Raw genomic sequence first — 19,370 nt, 5'->3', positions numbered from 1 at the left:
GCACCGAGCCCCGCACACGCGGGTCCCCAGGCATGGCTGTGCCAATTCAGCTCTCAAGTCGGGGACGAATGCGCTGGCTGGAGAGGAGCAGGATGCCAGCAGGGTGCATGTGGCCCCCACGGTGCAGCTCTGCCAGCCCAGTCTGACTTGCAGCCCCCGGCTACCTAGCCCTGGGCTCCACCACCCCAGCTCTGCTGGTGCCCCTCACTCCCGACCCGCAGCTCCCTGCTAGGCCAGTCCCAAGCCCCTGTGGAGTTTTCCCTCCAGGGAAGAGCGTAGCTCTGCTGGCTGGCTTTAGCAGAGCAGGCGAGGGACCCTTGGCCCATTGGGAGGCTAATTCCCAGCCCCCAGCTCTACCTACCGGCTTTCTCTTTGCCAGCGGCCTTCTTGCTGGAGTTCTTGGCTGGCTCGGCACTCTCACGCCCGTCCACACACAGGCTGGGGACCGCCTCGCTGGGCGGGGGGGCATCGCTGGAAGACCGCTTCGTCCGCCGGCATGTGCTGGATACCAGCAGGGCGGGGGAGGGCTCTGTGCCTGTAACCACAACGAGCGTCAGGGCTGGGGAGGAGACTCGTGCCCATAGCCAGATGGGCCAGCCCAGGCCCCAGGGGCAGGGAGACCTGGCTGAGTCCCTGCCCAGCCCCCTGGCAGTGCGAGGCCAGTACTCTGGCCCCTGGCCCTGCATACCCAACTTGTGCCTCTCTGCAGGGCTTCCCCCCAGCCCCAGGCAGGGCACGGCCCCCCGCCCCCCATCAGGGCCCAGCTGGGCGGCTCACACTGGATCTGGTAGTCCGGTGGCAGCAGGCGGATGTTGGACACCGAGATGTGGCCTGTGTCCCCGTCGTCAAACTCCACCACCACCGAGTCCAGGTCCTCCTCCTCCTCATCGCTGGAGGGACCTGGGGGGACATGCTGTCAGTGCGGGCAGAGGGGAGTGGGAGCCCCAGTGCTGGGCAAGTGGGGGGGGCCACCCCACTGCCAGAGCAGCCTGGTGCCCCGCTGAGGACAATGCCCTGAGCAGGTGAGGCTGCACCAGAGGCAGCAGACGGGGGAGGGACGCGCTGATGGCATGGGCATCTCTGGGCCACAGTCACATGCGCATGCAGCACGAGCGTCCTCCTCCAGCCAGGCCCATCCCCAGCTCCCCCGGCCCGGCACTCGCTCTGCGCTCCCTCTGTCCAGCCCCTGTCTGCCCAGGCATGTCCGCAGGGCCGTGTCCCTGGCAGAGCTGAGCTCCCAGCTGTGTGCCAGGGAGATGCCAGCCCTGCTGACCTCTCCTCTCGCTGCCCCTGTCCGGGGACCCCTGCCTGGCACCTGAGCACCAGCCTCAGTCCTGCATTTCTTAGCCCCAGCCCAGGAGTGCTCGCCCTGCCCCACAGCCCAAACGGCTCCTACCCCAGCGCCTGCGCCCCGGCCTGCACCCTGCAGGCTCCTCACCTCGCACAACGTTCCCCGGGTAGAGGCAGCGGGATTTCTGGCTCCAGTACGCGCACACCCTGGCGCCTGGCGGGAGGTGGTGGCTGGACTGGGGTCTGACGTCCAGCACCTGGAAGGAGACAAGAGCGCGGGTCACTGGGGGCTCCTCGGCAGGGCTGGCGCTCCTTCCCTGGCAAAGGGTGGTGGGGGGGGTCTGTCGCACCACATGGGGAGAGCTCTGCCTGGGAAGTGCACACGGGGCAAAGAACCAGTGGGGTTCTGGGGCAGCTAGTCCTGGTGCCTGGGGTGCTCTGCTGCTGTCCCGGCCTGGCTCCCGTCCCCCACTGGCCCCAGCACATTGTGCGCGCCTGCCCTTGTTTGCCCCCCACTGTCCCGGCCGCTCGCCAGCCCTCCCTTCCTGCCCGCGCTTTGAAGGCTGCCCTGCACAGATGGCCGGGACCTTCCGATTGTCTGAGGCAGGTTGTTTCCCTCCCCGGGACTCCGGGCCAGGCTCTGTGTTTACCCAGGGTGAGCAGAGCACTCACGGCTTCCTGCAGGAGCTGCTCCAGGGAGTAGATCCGCTGGCGGTTTCCTCTCTCCCCCTCGATGACAACGCTGTAGCTGCGGGGGGATTGAGCGAACAAAGGGGTCAGGCCAGCGCGGCGGGAGGAAGGGGCTCGCCTCTGCTTTCGGAGCTCACCCAGAACGGGGAAGGTGGGACATCCGGCCCGAGAGGCCCGGAGCCCAGTGAGTGGCTATGCTGGACGGGAGTCTGGGGTCACAGGGCCAGCCACAGCAGCCGCGCGAGAGACAGGACCACGGTGTGGGGGGCTGGGCCGGGACAGGACTCATTTCGTACCCCAAGAGCGTTCCCAGAGAACCATCGCTTTCAGTGGCCTCTCCGAGGGAGAACGGCAGGGAAAATCCAAAAGGGACTAGAGGGCAACCCACCCTGGCGGGCCAGGGGCATCACAGCAGCCCCACCCGTGCAGGGGTTGTCTGTCCATCCGTCCATCTCCTTCCTTGCGGGTCCCCCCTCCCCCGCGTCTCGCCCCCATGCCAGTGCGGCCCTTACATGTCCGGAGGCTGCAGGGTCTTGACGCTGCCGGCATACAGCAGACTGTCCTCCTTGGGGATGAGCACGTGCAGGCCGTCCCGCAGGTCCTCCTTGCGGATAGTACAGGAGTGCGCTGGGGGAGACGATGGGGCATGAGTCCCCCAGGCGGCCAGCGCCTGCCCCCCTGCCCACACCGTGCCCGCAAGGCAAGCCACACCACCGTCACGCTCACGCTTCACAGCCCCTCCCGTGGCTTAGGGGTCCGGAGCATGCTCATTGGCCTCTGGGGGCTGCCCACGGGATGCTGGCTCTTGTGACAGAGCGCTGAAACAAGCCGTGGGGTGCACTGTGCCACCCCCCGGGATCCTGGCCCGCCACTCTGTGGCCCCACCTCGCTCCAGGGATCCGAGAGCGCTGCAAGACATAACTGGATTGAGCCCCACAGCCCCAGTCTTGAAAGCCCCATGGTTGAAACTGAGGCACAGAGCAGGGCAGTCACACAAAAAGCCAGTCGAGGACCCAGGAGTCCTGAGTCGGGTGCCTTAGCACTGACTCCTCTGCCCTGGACCCCCCCTGAGCTGTGTCCATTCATCCCACACCCCAGGCTGCATTTGCTGGAGAATGGCGCCATCTTCCCCCATCCCCCAGTGGCCTGGCAGCCCTGGGCTCTGCCCGGGTGGCTGAGCTCACCGTGGGCTGCGCCTTGCTCAGCCCCCAGCCGAGGGCTCTCCTCCTCTTCTGAGAAGCTGCTGTTGTCGTCAAACTCGAAGTCGTCTTCCACGGTGAAGCTCTCCAGCAGCTTGCTGACTGCCCGCCCCTTGCACTGTGGGGACAGAGTGCCGGGGGCCGTGAGCAACCCCCCCCTTGTGGTCTGGGGGCTGCCAGGGAGCCCCTCACCCAGCCCCCAGCCAGGCCACTGAGTGCATCAGTGGCTCAGCCAGGCCTTGAACCTGGGTCTCTCCCGACAGCACCAGCAGGGAGCTCAGCTCTGCCTGCAGCCCAGCCAGCCTGGGGAAGCAAACGTCTCGGGGGCCCGGGGGAAGCCTGGGAGCGTCTGGAGGGAGGGATGGCCCCAAGGGTCTTCTCCCTACGGCTCCTCCCAAACCCCAGTCCCCCGTTAAGGTCCAAAGACAGCCCCGGACAGGACTCCAGCCCCCACTGCCCTGAGGCCAGCTCTGTCTCTCCAGATGGCTCTGTGCCCACAGGCCCCTGACCGGCCCCTTATCTCTGGACGGCTGGGTGGCTGGTGACTAGTCAGGGGGCTGCAGGCAGCTGGCCTCAGTGTCTCTTCCCAACCGTGGCAGGTTGGGCAGGATGTGGTTCAGGGCTTGGCTCCTATGCCACAGACTAGGGGCCATGGGGGCTGCTGCCAGGGGTGGGGGAGGGATTGCTGTAGCAGGGGTGGGGGCAGGGCTCATGGAGGTGGGGGAGGGGTTGCTGCAGTGGGGGTGGGGGCAGGGCTGGCAGAGGTAGGGGAGGGATTGCTGCAGCGGAGTGGGGGGCAGGGCTGGCAGAGGTGGAGGAGGGGTTGCTGCAGTGGGGGGCAGGGCTGCCTGGCTTCCTTACCTGTTTGGTGGCCACCTTGCTCTTCACCTTGCCCAGCTTCTTGCCTTTGCTGAGGATGGCCTTGGCATTCCTGGGAGAGAGGGCCAGGGCCAGCGCCCCATTCTTCCGCTGCCGGGGAGGGGCGGAGGGGGGTGGGGGTTAGCGCACAGCCAGCTCCTGCCCGCGTCCGGCCCTGACAGTGCATGGCTGTGGCCCAGAGACCCCCCAACCACAGCCCACTGCCCTGCACCAAACAACATGCCCCCCACCTGTGAACCCCCAGCACTCATCCACAAGAGCCCCCCTGCCCCCTGCATTCACCCACAGGAGCCCCCAGCCCCCCAGCACTCACCCGCAGGGCCGACTGCAGCACCTTGGTCTTGCGGGTGGCTTTCTTCAAGCGCTCGCTGGAAATCTTGGCCCCATCCTCCCTGGGTGTGAACTGTCTGGAGTCGGTGCCGGGGAAGGGGCTGTTGCTGGCTGCCAGGCTGCCTGTGCCGGATTTCACCAGCTGCCGCAGGCTCTCCTTGGGCTTCCCCTTCAGCTTCTTCTTAGCAACCCCCTCGCAGCCCCCTGTCTTCCTCCTGGCGGGCACTTTCTCCAGCTTCCCCGCGCCAGGCTTCCCCGGGCGCCGCTTGATCTTGACTTCGCCCTCTGGGCTGGAGATTCGACAAGGCCCTGCAGGGAGAGAGGGGAGGGACAGGCTGCTTAGGCCAGGGGTCCTGATGACTGCCAGCCTGTGCCTGTCCCAAGCCCACCATGGAGCAGGGGCCCAGTGCTGGCATGCGGGCCAGCATCCTTGGGCACCCGCAGGGGAAGCAGGGACTCCTTTTGCACGGTGCCCCCCGACCTGGTGCTCTCCCGGCACTGACTCTGAACCATGGCCAGCCGGCCACACGTTTCCATCAGGGCAGCTGCCGAGCAAAGCATCTGGCTTCGCTCGCTGCCTCCTGAGATAGGCGGACGGGGCAGGTGCTGGGTACAGCACGGATGGTGCCAGCATGAGCCCCTCCAACGTGCTGCCCCTGCTCCGGGCAAAGGCAGCTCAGGCTCCATGGCCTGCCCCCCGCTCAGGAGGGTCTGTGCCAGGGGCCCCCTGCCCTGTGCTCCCTGCGCCTGGCACCTGCCAATCCCCGGTACCCCCGGCCTGCCTTTCCCGTTACCTAGCAACCCCTGCCTTTCCTTTTTCTTCTTCGCCTTCTGATTGGCCTCCATCTTCACCACCGAGGATGGGGAGGGCCCGACCACGGCGGGGGGCACCGAGGGAGGCAGGGTCTCGTCGGGCGACAGGGCGGCACCGTCCTCGCTCTCGTAGTCTGCGTCTGCAGGGGGAGGCCAGGCCGGGAGGGGTGAGGAAGAGACCGCAATGGCGGGCGTGAGGCTGAGCACCAGCCAGAGGGGGTATGGGGGGCCGTCCCCACCCAGCCCCGTCTCCCCATACTGCCCTGCCCGGCCCTGGGATCAGGGAGGGACCCACTGGGGAGCCGCAGGGGACTCAGCAAGTCCCACATGGCAGGACATGGGGTGCGACCTGGTGCCCGGGGAATTTCAGCCGAATTCGGTCAGCTCCTGCCGGCAGCACCTGGCCTGCAGCCACAGGCCAGCCCGAGAGTGGCTGGGGGAGTCTCTGGAAGCCATCCTGGGGCTTGCCTGGGGATACCCCCAGAAGGGTTGGGTGGCCCCAACCCAGTGGCCAGTCGGGAAGTAGGATCCCTCCTGTCAGGAGCAGAGCAGAGCCATGCTGGGCAGGGCTGGGCACCCGGGAGAGGTTTGTTGCAGCCAGACACAACCAGGGCCGGCACAAAGAGCCTTGGATTTCCTCGTCTTATCTGCCCTTCCCACTTCTCTGCCCCTTCACCTGGGGAGGACGCTCCCCGGGGATGGCACCTCCTGCTCCTTCGCAGCGAGCGCTTCCTGCTCCAGCTTCCTCCTTCCTGCATCCTGCCCAGGCGGGCCCCTCTCTTTGTTCTGCCGGACCAAAGGGCTTTTGGGGAGAGGAAGCCGAGGGTTTTTCCCAGTCTTGTGTGTCAGGGCCTGGCTGCCCGATAACCCTGCCTGGCAGCTGCGGGCTCGACCTCAGGAACCAGCCCCGGGCCAGGCAGACAGAGCTATTTTTAAATTCCTCATCCCACAGAGATTCCTCCATCCGTTGGCCTCCTCTCCCCTCCCTTCCCCCAATAGCTGCAGATCTAGCGCTCACCTCTGTGCACGGCCCCCAGCCCTGGGGAGCCCCCTGCCCCTCTCTCAGAGCCGGCACCCCAGGGAGCCCACGGTGAGCATGGCAGAGCAGCAGCAGCCAGGAACATCTCGCTGCCACAGCAGCCCTGCCCTGCCAGCTGCCCTGTGCCCAGGGACGGATGCCCCTTCCCTCACCCATGGAGCTGAGACTTGTGCCCAGGGCCTGCCCGGAGCAGCGAGGGCCTCCCTGCAGCAGTATGAAGGGGGGGCAGCCCTAGGACTGGGTGCCAAGGGGACCCAACTGTGCTGTGGCCCCGCACCCTTGGCCCGTGCCCTGCCCCACTCCCGTACCTGCGCCGGCTGCCCCCGCGCTGGGCGTGGCTTTGAAGTGAGCAGTCTCCCGGCTGGCCAGGTCCTGCTGCGGGTACTTGGTGGAGGCCGCGGCTTTGGCGCTCTTGGCCCTGGAGAGTTTCTTCTGGATCCTGCTGCCGGGGCTGGGCTCTTTCCTGCGGAAGGGGCTGATGCCCGCTGGGAGCCCTTTGCTCTTCACTTTCTGCTTCAGCTGGGAGACCTTGTGAGCCGCCTTGGCAGCGAGTTTGCTCTGGGAGCTGCTTTTCTTGCACCGCACCTTGTCCTGCGTGGGCCGGAGACAGCACAGCCCTGAGCAGCCACCAGCCACCCCTGCGGGCCCACCCGCCACACTCTGCCCTGCCGTCCGGCCCCTCACCAATGGCTTCTCCCGTCCCCCTAGCCAGAAGAGAAGCTGGTCTTCCCAGCGGTGCTCATCCCTGCTCCTCCTGGCTGGGGCTGGCTGGAAATGGGGCCCCCCAGGTAGAGCCCCATGTGTGGAGCAACCAAGGCCCCCCAGAGACCCTGAGCACCGTGCCCAGCGCCCTCCCCCAGCATCCAGCTGGAGGCTCCTCTCTGGGGCAGGTGGTGTGGCTGCGCCAGGCTCTGGGCTGGCACCAGTTCGGCCCCCCACGCCCCCCAGCCAGCCCGGTGGGGCTGTTCCTGGCAAGAGCCTGCCAGCAGCAGACACTCACCTGGGCGCCCTTGAGGCTGCTGTAGGTCGCCTCAGCGATCCTGCTCCGCTTCTTCTTGGGCTCGCCGTCACTCCGCAGCTCCGAGCACAGGAGGGACAGGCTGGTCTTCACGGCCCTGTGAGCGGGGGAGAGCAGCCCTCAGTGCACCGGGCATGCAGAGCCGCCGAGACACGGGCCTTGTCCCGGGGTGCCGGGAATCCAGTCCCGCCACCAGCCTACCCACCCCGCCATCTGCCCTAGCCTGCCAGGAACCCCACCCCGCCGTCAGTCCCACCCTGCCAGGAGCCCCGCCCCACAGCCAGCCCCACCTCAGGAACCCTGTCCTGCTGCCCACCCGGCTGCCCCAGGAATCCCAGCCAGCCTCCACCCCAATGTCAGCCTCACTGCCAGGCCCTGTGGCCCTGTGCAGAGCCTGACCTCCCAAGCCCCCTCAGCCAAGCACTCTCCCAGGAACGCTCCTAGCCCAGCACCACCAGCTCCCCACAGCCACTGAGCCTGGGGCCCTGAGCAGCACCGTGAACTGCACCCAGCACCAGGCAGCCAAGGGGGGTGGGGGAGGGATCTGCCTTGCCTCCACCCGGCCCCTTTGCCCAGAGCCATGTTCTATGGAGCCAAGGGCCGTGACAAACAGCTGGTGATGAGCCAGGTCCATGCTGGAGCAGAGAACCAGAGCGGCTCCAAACTCCCACCCCGGCCTGGCACTGGGTTCTTGTCCCAGCGATGCGACTGGGGGCAAGTCGCCAGGTCTCTCAGTGCCTCAGTTTCTCACTGTATAAAATGGGGCCATTGAGACGTCTCTGCATCCCTAGAGGGGAACTGGGAGGCAAAATCCATTGTGGTACTTTGAGATCCTTTGAGAGGCTGCACAGACAATGCAAAGTGTTATTACCCTTCAGCCTCCCTGGCACTGGCCCTGTGCCCCTTCCTTCCCTGACAGGTGTATTGGGGACTGGGGGCGGCGGATGGGCTGCTTTGGGATCCCCCCACCCAACAATGAACACAATGCAAGCCGCAGCTGGGGCAGGCCAGATCCACCCCCCTCACCCCCACCCCGCAACTGCTCCCCTTTTGGGGGCGGGGGGGGAGTCCTCTCCCGGGGACATTCCTGGGCTTTTGTGCCTTCCTGCCACATTCCTCCAGAGCCCGTGAGGCGGCTGCTGCTGGAGCTAATTAATATGAGGGGTGGAGGGGGGAGAACCAGCTCCAAGGACAATCGCCTCTTTCACCAAAAATGAATGGCCATCCTCAGCTGTCAGGGCGCTTTATGGGCACGGGGCTGGCAGGGGAAAGGCAACTCCCACGTGGGGCTGGCCCGTCCCGTCCCGGCTGAAGATGTCAGAGCTGCCACTGGTGAGCGGGGGGTGGGGAGACCCCCCCCCCGAAGACTGTGAGAGATGCACAGGTGCTGCCCTCCCGGGGCTGGGGGCATTTATTACTGACTAATTGCTTTAGTCATTAGACTGCAGTAAAAACCAGGCAGGGCCTGGGAGCGGCAGCTGGGCCCAAGGGGGTGGGGGATGGGTTGGGATGGGAAGCAGGTCACAAGTGGAGCAAGTTCAGTGGGTATCAGCCCCCCCTTCCTCCCGAGCACTCAGATCACAGCACCTCCCGAGGAGCCGCGCACAGAGACGCTGTGGGTCAGGTGCCAGAACCAGCCACGCCCCCCATCCCCACTGTGCAGTCAGCCGGACAGACCCTGGGTCCCACACAACACCAGTGCCCACCCTGGCGGTTCCACAACCCTGCCTGCAGCTCTGCGGGCACTGCCCGTGCATCTGGACACGAGCTGGAGCAGCCACCCCACCGGGATTTCAAGCCCAGGGGTGGGTGGGGGAGAATGCCCCCCCCCCGGGGCTCCCTGAATGGGGCTAATTTACCCTCCCTGTTCATTTCTTCCCAGCGCTGCTGCCCACCCCAAACCAGGGCATCTCGCTGCTCCAAGATCTGGCACCTGGAGCCCCTCCGTGCCAGGAGCGGTGCTGAGCCCCAAGCTCCAGGGAAGCTGACTTTGCTCCCCTGCCCTGGAGTTCCTGGCTAGGGTCTGAGGCTGTCCCCTGGCCCCGCAACCACAAGGCAGCTCCTGTTCACACTCCTCTGACATGGCCTGAGGCTTCCACTCAACCTTTTGACCCAGCGCCCTTGGGTGACCCTAGCACCCAGTGTCAGCTCCAGGCAGCAGGGAGGGAATCCCCAGCTAACCAGAGAGCCAGGAGGGGAGGCAGGGATGCTCCCAGCTCCCCAAGTCACCGGCTGGGGCCCTTGGGCCAGCCAGGGAGGAACAGGGCCCTGCGAGGAGATTCCATGGCCCAAGAACACAGCTTTGCTCCAGGGGAGTGTCTGGCTTAGGGGGGCATCTCCGCTCAGACAGCTCTGCGCCTTGGGGAGCCTGAGGAGGCAGGAATGTTAGTGACAGGACAGCAGCCAAAGGGCCAGAGCTGCAGCTGCTGGAGGAGCCTTTGTCGCATGGCTGTGGCCAAGATCCCGCATGTGGCACGCAGGAAGGGGCAGGGCCTGTGAGTGGGGCTGCAGACTCACTGCCTGCAGAGGCAGATTTCCTGGGGTGCGGGGCCAGTGCACGTGGCAGGGGGCATCTGTGCAGAGATGTGCGTGCACACAGGGTCACAAGCAGTGTGTGAGCTGGCGGGGGTGTCAGCACGATGGGTGCAGAGCACACAGGTGTGCAGAGTGCAGGGGTGAGCACAGGGAGCCCGCCGCAAGGCCGTGTGTGGGTGCACGAACATGGGGCGTGGCTGTGTGCAGTGGGCGGGTCTGGCCAAGTGAAGGGTTGTGTGATTGTGCACTTGTGTGTGTGCACTGGAGCACAGACATGTCTGTGTGAGGATGAGCATGTCCATGGGCATGCACTGGAGCACACGTACGTGAGTGTGCCAGTCTGTGTGGCTGCATCCGTGCAGGACAGTGTGTGTATGAGCACACGCGTGTGCAATGAGCAGCAGGAACACGCCTTAGTCTGGCCACCGCCCGGGTCAACGGCACAGATTTGTGTGCGTGCACACAGGTTCCTGTTGGGTCCTTTATCAGCAACTCCAGGAAAGCAGAAGCTCCAGTGACTCTGGCCCATGCACCAGGAGAGGAAAGTGGCCAGATCTGGAGCTGGGAAGGAATTTCCAGGTATGCCAGTCCCCTGGCCTGGGCCTCACCATGGCATTTTCTGCCCCTCCTTCCCCACCAGAGAGCTGGCAGCTCGGGCAGCCCTGGCCTGGCTTCTCACACGAGGGCAGTCGTGCTCAGCCCAGGTACCTGCGGAGGAGCCTGGAAGCCCTTTTCTCCAGTCACCAGAGGACACAGACCTGCTATAGGCAGTGCGGGGCTGACAGGCGGGGCACTCCGGCGATGCCAGTCGGGGCAGCGTGTGGTATCTCCGGGTGGGACTCTCCACCCAGGGAGCTGGCCCTGTGTTCAGCGTACTGTTTTTCTGAGGGCTGCAGAGCTTTGAGGATGGGGGTGGGGGAGATTTCTCCTCTTTCCCCTGGACTGGGTGGAGGGAGCAAATCCAGTTGTCCAAACAGCCCAGGAGAATTCCCACCAGCCATATGGTCGAGCCATGTTGCAACCCTAAGCCAACACGAACTGCTTTTTTTTTTTTTTTTTTTTTAACTCTAACCTTCACTCCATTTGCTAATGTTTTGTGACATAAAACCTCGAGATTAATTTTTTTTCTCTGTCTTAATTGAAGGAACCATTTAGTACAGATTTAACTATTATTACCAAATCATCAGGATTGATGCACTGCATGCACACACTCCAATCATGTTTGGACTAGCTCGGAGGATTTATGCAAATGGGCCTGCCGGGAGAGGCAATTTGTAGCAGAGAAGGACAATTATACAGGGCCCGTGAGTGCGAGAATGACTGCGCCGGGCGGCTAATGGATAATAATAAAGCGCCAGCAGCAATGAACAGCACTGCAGCGTGACCAATGACTTTATACAGCACAGATAAAGAGGCTTTTATGCAACGCTGCCTTCCCCTTCGAAGCGGGGGGGCTCCCTGGAACAGTGCAGGCAAGTCGGAACCGCTCGGCTCGGCGATGGGCTGGGGAGGGAGCACGCTGTATAGAGAGGAAGGAGGAAGCCAACCTTGCAGCCAGCCAGCCCTTTCTTCAGCCCCATTTGGATCCCAGCGCGCTCTGCCGATTGCACACACGGTGACCGCATCTCCTGCCCCCGAAACGCTGCCATGAGGCGGCCAGTGCCACGCAGAAGCAGGAAGGAGAGCAAGGACACCAGGACACGCTCCTGCCGAGTGCAGGGGGCCACAGGTTTATAGTCCCAGCTGAGGCCCACACACACACAGGGCAGTGCCCAGCACTCGGCGTGCCCCACCAGGCCCTGAAGGGCTCTCTGCCCTGTGGGCTTTCAGCCTGGGGCTCGCTAAGACAGCCAAGCAGGGGCGCCCAGAGACACATCTACCATGCCGGGGATGGGGAATGAGCCCCCACCCTCGCATGCCACAAGGCAACGTATGCAGCACACCCCCTGGAGACAGAGCACAGGGCTTCCTGGGGTCGAGCGACCCCCAGAGCCAGGGGCCCCAGCTGCTGGCATAGCCCCATAATCCCTCCCCCGACAGCACCACACGCAGCGTCACTCACTTGACTTTCCTGCCGTCAGCCCTGCTGAGCGCGTTGTTCTGCCGCAAGGTGCCGAGGGTGCTGGAGTGCTTCCGTTTCCTCGGCCGCCCCGGGCCGCGCCGCGCCGGACTCCGCGAGCTCTCGTCGTGCCTGTGGGCACCAGCCACAACAAAAGCAGAGTGACGCCAGGAGATTCCCTGAGAACTCGCCCCCTACCTGCCCTCTGCTCTGGGCTCCTGCGTCTTCTCCACTGATTGGCTCATTGCATGAAGTAGGCTGAGAACAGCCCCAAACTCATTACACTAGTGACTTTTCACCTGCCTTGTTTTTCTGCTGCTATTACACGTTCTCCTTGGGGCTCTGACACCTCCTGGAACACCGGGCAGTGTTTCCTTTGTGCCGGCTTCCCCCCACCCTGCCCCACCTACCCCACACCCCATCCCCTGCCCCTTTCACAGACTGGCCTCCTGGCCCATGCCCTGCTGTCGCTGTGGGAGGGGGTGGGGCTTCAAAAGGCCAATGGGCAGGGGTGCGCAGAGGGGGACGTACTCATGGTCATGCCGTCGCTGCAGTTTCACCAGCTCCCGCTGTTTCTCCTTGTAGCGGCGCTGCAGCTCCGCCAGCCGCAGCCGCATCTCCACCTCCTGCGTGTCCAGCTGCTCAATGGCGGCCTTCAGGGGGCAGACCTGGCGGGGCAGGCCCAGCGTCAGCGTGAGGCAGGAGAGCCAAGGGCCTGCAGGTTGGGCGGCCGGGCATCAAGTCCCCAGCTGCTCCCTTTGTTGGCATCACCAGCCTGGCCCCCCTTCTCTGCCTGAACCGGCCTTTGGAGCCCAGCAAAGGGCCAAGGGCAGCAGCAGCTTCGGCTGCCCGGCAGGGAGAAGCCCGGGTGCATTCCCCTTGCAGCTGGGACAGCCCCTCTCTCCAGGATCCCAGGTGCAAGGGGGGATCCATCTGTCGGGGACGGGCCACGCCACCCAGCCAGCAGGTCCCCATGGCTCCAGTTCCCATCGCCCCAACAGTGCGAGGCACCTGGGCCCCTCAGGGAGGAGCCCGATGGGTGACCCTGGCGAGACAGGGAGCACCCTGGAGTCCCCATGTGCCAGGGAACGCACTTAGCTCTGGAGTGTGGCAGGAACCGGGCAGGGCCCGGGGCAACCCCGGACTAAACGTTGGGTGGGCCCTTCGACTGTCGGTGGGCCCAGGGCCCCAGAGGCCAAAGGGAGGCTGGGGGAGAGAACTCGGGGCTCCCAGGAGCAGAGAGAGATGCCGCCATGGGGCCCTGGGGCTCAGAGAGGGGAAAGGGCTTGGGGGCCTTTCCCTGGGGGTTGCCGGTTGGAATCCAGGCTGGCGCGTGGCTCGGGTGGGCCCTGGCATGTACTGCAGAGGCTGGGGGGGGAGCACTGGCAGGGCAGCAAGGCTGGCACTCACGGGTTTGGGTTTGGGGGTCCAGGTATATTTCCGTCGCAGGCCCCGCGTGCGGGGGGTCAGGGGGGTCGCCAGGGGGCTGAGGCAGGGAGGGCTGCTCTCTTCACTGGCCGCCTCCACCAGGGCAGCAATGGTCGCCAGGTTCCGAAGGTTAACGGCCACCAAGTCTTCGTCCTCTGCTGTGGGGAGCGGAGAGGTCAGGGGAGGCAGAGCTGCCCCCCAGCAGGGATCAGCCCTCCCCGCTGTCTCAGAGGCACTCAGTTCATTAGCTAACAACCCCACTAGCCCACCCCCCAGCACCGAGCAGGGAATGAGCACAAAGAGGGGTCCACCCCCGAGGGCCTTTTGCAGCCCCGAATGTCAGCGCCTGCTGGCAGATCCAGCCTGTTGGTATAGATGGGCCCTGGGCCCGGGCACCAGGCTCCAGAACCTCTGCCATGGGCATCGGCTACCTCCCCTCCCTGCGCTGCCCACTGCCTGGCTCCCTGCCCCGGGCCAAGCCCGGCACTCTGCGGCTGTTTATTTCTGGCATACCGAGCAGCAATCCAGCCGAGGGGAGTTTACAGGGACACCAAATACCTTGGCCTGAGGGTCCTGGCAGCCACCTGGCGGGGCGGGGCGGGGGGGGGGTGGGCTTTTCCAGGCCAAAGTTTGTGTGATGGCAGGCAGGAGTCAGGGCTGGCTATGGGAGGGAGAGGGGGAGGCAGAATGGGGGGAGAGCTTGGATGTGGGGGGCAGCCAGCCAGGCCTCATCCCAGGACAGGCTCCAGGGGGCAGGGTCCTGCAGGTGCAGCTGGGGGGGCGTGCGGGATCGGGGTCCCGTGGGTGTGGCTGGTGGGGAGGGGGCAGGGTCCCGTGGGTGCAGCAGGGGGGGAGAGGACAGGTTCCCCAGGGCCCAAGGCAACACAGCTTCTCCCCAGGCTGGTCCGTGCTGGATCACTGGAACGACAAGGCCCCGGGACTGCAGGATGCCGGAGGCGGGGGGGGTCAGCACTAGGGTCTGGCCCATCGACTGGGCTCAGGAGCCAGGCTCAGTGAGGACGGCTGCGCCCACGCATGTGCGTGTGATTGGCATGGGCTGTGTACGAGAAGCGAGTGCACACATGGCGGGCAGCATGGGGAAAGCTGTGTGCTCCGTGCGCGGCTGGGCGAGTGACGCTGGCTTTGGCCACACCTGTGTGAAAGGCGTACTGCGGGTATGCTCCTGCCGAGGGCCCGTGCACGTGTGCAGGGGTTTGCTGGCCTGGCACGCTGAGCACGCCTGTGCGTGTGACAGAGTGGCCTTGACGGGGAGGGCACAGACACGTGCAGGCGCGTGTGCATGGCGTGACAGTGGGAGCGGGCGGGAATGCCTGCGTGCGGTTTCCGTTCCGTTGCGGGCACAGGGCGGGCGGGTTCTGGGAACAGTAACCGTCTGAGCAGAGATGAAAGGAACAGACTTTGCTTGGCCGAACGACTGTGGGAGGCAGGAGAACCGTCAGTGCACAGCAGAAGATTATTTATAGCCCTGCAGTGACGGCGGGCTAGGAGGGCCCATGGCGTGGCGCGGGGCCGTGTGAGCGGGACGACTGGGCCAGGCTGGCTGGGGGGCCATGTCTGTGGGTGTGGTGCCCCCAGTAACCACAGCTGCTAGCAGCAGCCAAAGCCCTGGAGTGGGGATCTGGTGACCTAGACCTGGCACACCTGTGCTCTCCAGGAAACCTGTATCTACCATGGCTAGGCCAGACACAGCTGGGCGGGGAAGTGGGGGGTGATGCTGGGTTGTTTTGGTTCCGCATGCCTGGGGATTTTCTGCCTCTAGAATTTAAGCAAATAAACAACTCGATCCCAGAGACAAAGTCCCAGCAAGCTCCCTGCACCCTAAGCGCTGCACCCCGTGGCCAAACCCCCGTGTGCTGGGTGCCCATTCCCTGCCCTCCGACGCCTCATTCCCTGCCCTCCGATGCCCATTCCCACTCCAGTGCCCATTCCCTGCCCCGGCTCCTGCTGCAGTGGGGTTTTGGGTTTCCTTGTTCCTGCCAGGACACCCAGGTCCCCAAAAGGATCCCCAGCCCTAGAGTGGGGAAAGTCCCATCCTCAGGACAGGATGCTCCCCCAAGTCTGTTCCCTGGGGCTCAGAGATGGGAACGGCTTTGGGGGGCCATCTGCTCCCTTCCCTTTTTTTCATATAACTGGGGCCATGCCCAGGGGGTTCCTCCTTCTGCTCAGAGCCTGGTGCCCCTTCTCGGATCCTCCTCCTCCCAGAGCCCTGGCTCAGGAACCCCCCTGGCCTGGCAGCGAGGGGCCAGGCTGAGCAGGGAGCCCAGGAATCCCAGGTGTCAGGGGAGAAGGGACGCTGGACCTGAAGACTGGCACCCCACCACCTTCCCAACTCCTGCCCCCAGGGGACATCCCCGGTGTGCTGCACCTGTGCCCGCTGCGAGCAGGGTGGGGGTGCCTGGCAGCGGTGAACTCTCCTTTCTGGGTGACTGGCGAGCGACCTGCGCGTTTGCCGCTCTTCAAACACAGCCTGCAGCTCACCCGGGCCAGGCAGGCCCCTCTCTGCGGGGGGTTTTCCTACACACAGAGCACCCTGGCATCTGGCAGGGCAGCCACCCACCTGCTCCGCTGCACGCCCCGAGGGGCATGCCAGGGACCCAGCCGCATCCTGCCTGTGTGGGACACGGAGCCGCTCAGCCAAGGTCCGCTAGGGAGCAGCCCATGTCTGGGGGAAACGGGACCGGAGAGGGGCAGAGGGCAACCAGTTGGACAAGGGCTTGAGGGCCAGGCCAGGTAGGGGGCACTACCAAGACAGAGCAGGGCCACGCTGGGACCTGGCTCCTCACCTCTCTCCAGGGGCTGCCCCCTGGGCTCTGGGTGTTATCCTTCCCCCGTGTGTACCCCCTCCAGCAGTGATGCCCACGTGCTGCTCTAACATCCCGCCCCCGGTGTGGCTGGGTCTGGCCCGGGCAGGGGGAGGTGTGCTTTCCCTGCTCCCTATCTGAGCGCCCCAAGAACCCCACAGTATCCCCAGCAGGGGGAGGAGACCAAGGCAAAGGACTGTAGGGGAGTTATGTGGACTGGGGAGGAACCTGGGGGACACTAAGCTCTGGGCCTCCCCCTGGCAGCAGAAAGCAGAGCTGGCTCAGTCCCCTCCCTCTCCAGCCCCCTCTCTGCCTTGCGGGGCAGGCGCGCGAGCACAGGGCAGGGGGGGGGTGGCCAGGCAGGCTGGGGGAAGAGGGTCTCCCCAGCTGAAGGCAGTGATTCTGGTATCCCAGCCCCATGCCCCCCAGGTTCTCTGCACCCCATAACCCAGGCCTGTGGGGAAATGAACATCCCAAGAGAACTGACGGGGCTCGCGCTTTGTGCTGGGCAGCAGAGCTGGCCGTGCTGGTACCCGGGGGTCTCCATTGCCTCTAGTGAGCCAGGGAGCTGGATCGACCCAGCCAGCCCCCAGGGACTAGCCCCTGCCGCCTTTTCAGAGCCGGGATGGTGCCTGTCTGCACTGGGCCACTGCCCCGCGGTGGCCACCCTGACACCCTATGCAGCCACCCCACCCAATGCCAACCCCACGCTGCACCCGTCCTGATGCCAACCCTGCACTGCAGCTGCCTGGCCCGGTGCCAACCCCACACTGCACCCACCCCACCCCATACCAACCCTACACTGCACCCGGCCCGATGCCATCCCCACTCTGTGGAGTGGAGGGGTCAGAGAGCAGAGGGGCTGCAATGGGGGGGCTCCCAGCCCAGGGAGGGGCCCTATGTAAGGTCTGGGAGGAGGGTGGCAGCTCCTTACCTCCCACCGCCGCATCACACCTCTGCCGCTGGAGCTCCAGGTCGGCCAGCTCGCTGAGCAGGGTGATCCCTGAGCTGCATGGACAGGGCGAGGGGGGAGCCGCTGGGGGGGCCACGCTGGGTGGGCTCAGGGCCGGGAGGTCTCCCAGGTCGATGCCCGCGATGATCAGTGCGTCCAGCCCGCTCAGAGAGCCCTGGAGGCCGCTGCCCGCCCGCAGGAGGCTCAGGGAGTCGCCTTCCTGCTCCTCTTCGCAGCCGGCCTCCCGCCCCGCCGCGTGCTCCTCCCCGGCTGCATCCTCCGAGGCCTTCGGGGTGGGGCCTGCCTGTGCCCCCGTGAGCTGCGCTGCCCCCGGCTGCTCCTCCAGGCCCCCGCTCTCCTCCGGAGCTCCCTGAGCCGAGGCCAAGCTGGGCCCCCCCAGCATTGGGCCGTAGGGCATCTCTCCCAGCTCCGCCACCGGGCCCCGCCCTGACGCTGCCCCCACCAGCTCCCCGGAGGCCTGCCCCGGGGGGAGGAGGAGGAGGTGGTGATGGAGATGCTGGCCCATGGCAGCCTGGGCCTTGGGCTCGGCCGTGGCACCCTGCGCCGCCCGCCCAGCCTCCTCTAGCGTGGCGCTGGCATGGCACGGCTCCTCCGTGGGAGGGAACGTCCGGGACTGCTCGGGCTCGGCCGCCGGGGAGACGCTTTGCATCGTGTCGGGGTCGGCCGGCTCAGCGGCGTGCACGGCCAGCGGCGAGGAGTAGCCCATGCTGACGGCGGGGTAGCTGTATCCAGGCGGCAGGTCTGTGGGGCAAGGCAGCGCAGTCAGTGAGGGCAGGGGAGGGGACCGCGCACCCCACAGCGCCAGGGGCCAGCCACAACCCCATCCCCAACGCTTTCCAGGAGAGGGCTCTGACCCCCGCCACCCTACTCAGTATCTGGGGGTCTCCCACCCTTGAGGCCCTTGCCTGGATGTTCCCCCTGCCCTCTCCCATCAGCCCCATGGGCCTGCCAGCTGGTCAGAGGCGCCTGGTGTCTGCCTGCCTGGGATCCCCAGCCCCGAGCCACCAGGGGCCCAGGGGACGTGTCTAACTGGCCCACCCGTTTGCCAGGTCTGTGCCTCCCAAGCTGGGACAAGGGGGGTGCGTGGGATGACTCGATAGGCCCCTCTGATCCCAGGTAGCCCCTCAGGGGGGCCAGGCCACCCCCTGCCCAGCCTGCTCCCCGCCGGAGCTCCCCACCCCACTCCTCCGGCCCGGCAGGCAGGCCTTAGCCGGTGCTGGGGAAGGGGAGCTGGCTGCAGTCCAGGCACCGAGCCCCATTAACCCTGCTGGCGGGTATCCCCATGGTAACCCTGGGACCAGATGCTACGTCCAACACACGGTTCCAATGTAAATGCTGGCAGTGATGCCAGCTAAGTTAAATGCCCTTGTCTGAGGGCTGGCAGGGCCAGCGGCTGGCACAGGGAGGGAGCTCGGGCAGTGGGAGGCACATACGGCCCACAAGCGCCTGGTGGATTCCTGGGGCCAGATCCCTAGCGAGCGCCAATCAACTCCAGCCCCTCTGCCTGCCCGGGCACTGGGCCACTCCATGGCGGGCTGCACCGGACGGGGAGGCTCTGGCGTCGCTGACGCCCCACATGTCCCCTTAGGCTTCTCTCCCACAAACAGGGCTGACTGCCAAACGCCCCCCACCCCACCCATCCCAGCATGGAGAACCAGGGCCACCAGGGCACCTCATCCTGCCCCTGGTGGCCCTGAGCTCCCCCCACCCCACTGGCCTCATCACCATGATGCCCAGCTGCTGTCCTGACAAGCAGGTTGGCCCCATTGTCTGCCTCAGGGCTCAGGCCCCGGCACTCCAATGGCTCCCATCCAACCCCAGCCCTAGCATGCTCCCCACCTGGTTCCAGCGACTTGGGGTAGCCCCTGGGTGGCTGCCCCTCCACCCGCTTGTCTTCTGCTTCGTTGCCCTTGTTGCTGGGCGAGGGGCTGGGGCTGGCGGGCGGGGAGCGCGGGGCAATGGCCGAGCTGGGCGCCGGGCAGACGGGTAAAGTGCAGGGGGCGGCAGGATGCGCCGAGGGGCATTTTGATGGGTGCCGCAGGGCGGGCGAGTGGCAGCAGGGTGAGAGCTTGGCAGGGCAGGGGGCCGCCGAGGAGAGGCCCTTGGTGGGGGGCGTTAAGGCAACTGGTTTGTGGGACGGCTTGAGGGGCTTCTCGTGGCCTGGCTCCTCCAGCTCGCCAGGCTGCTCCTCCGCCTTCCGCTGTGGGGCAAGGACACAGACAGGTCAGCCCCACGGCCCAGCTCTGGACAGGTCACCCCACAGCCCAGCCCCATACCCCGGACAGGTCAGCCCCA

General features: G+C 65.8%; 1 protein-coding gene across 9 annotated transcripts in view; it reads right to left on the bottom strand.

Moving 5' to 3' along the window:
- BAHCC1 (BAH domain and coiled-coil containing 1) overlaps positions 1–19,370 on the bottom strand; it is a 91,491-nt gene that overhangs the window by 5,396 nt on the left and 66,725 nt on the right. For 6 of the 9 annotated variants that reach the window (XM_037913810.2, XM_037913814.2, XM_043527850.1 and 3 more), the window contains 17 exons: positions 18,915–19,275; positions 17,037–17,816; positions 13,263–13,438; positions 12,384–12,520; positions 11,856–11,984; positions 7,241–7,355; positions 6,549–6,831; positions 5,878–6,003; positions 5,183–5,341; positions 4,372–4,697; positions 4,041–4,148; positions 3,165–3,297; positions 2,493–2,607; positions 1,963–2,038; positions 1,439–1,547; positions 778–900; positions 362–535 (listed from right to left, as the gene is read on the bottom strand). In XM_037913810.2, coding sequence (XP_037769738.1) covers positions 362–535; positions 778–900; positions 1,439–1,547; positions 1,963–2,038; positions 2,493–2,607; positions 3,165–3,297; positions 4,041–4,148; positions 4,372–4,697; positions 5,183–5,341; positions 5,878–6,003; positions 6,549–6,831; positions 7,241–7,355; positions 11,856–11,984; positions 12,384–12,520; positions 13,263–13,438; positions 17,037–17,816; positions 18,915–19,275 — 3,430 coding nt within the window. The remainder of the gene's footprint in view (positions 1–361; positions 536–777; positions 901–1,438; positions 1,548–1,962; positions 2,039–2,492; positions 2,608–3,164; positions 3,298–4,040; positions 4,149–4,371; positions 4,698–5,182; positions 5,342–5,877; positions 6,004–6,548; positions 6,832–7,240; positions 7,356–11,855; positions 11,985–12,383; positions 12,521–13,262; positions 13,439–17,036; positions 17,817–18,914; positions 19,276–19,370) is intronic. The other 3 variants (XM_037913815.2, XM_037913818.2, XM_043527851.1) reach the window with 3 other exon arrangements.

The sequence above is a fragment of the Chelonia mydas genome, chromosome 14, assembly GCF_015237465.2.
Source record: "Chelonia mydas isolate rCheMyd1 chromosome 14, rCheMyd1.pri.v2, whole genome shotgun sequence".
NCBI lineage: Eukaryota > Metazoa > Chordata > Testudines > Cheloniidae > Chelonia > Chelonia mydas.
The sequence above is the reverse complement of the archived record's forward strand: the minus strand, read 5'-3'. Positions and strand labels throughout refer to the sequence as shown.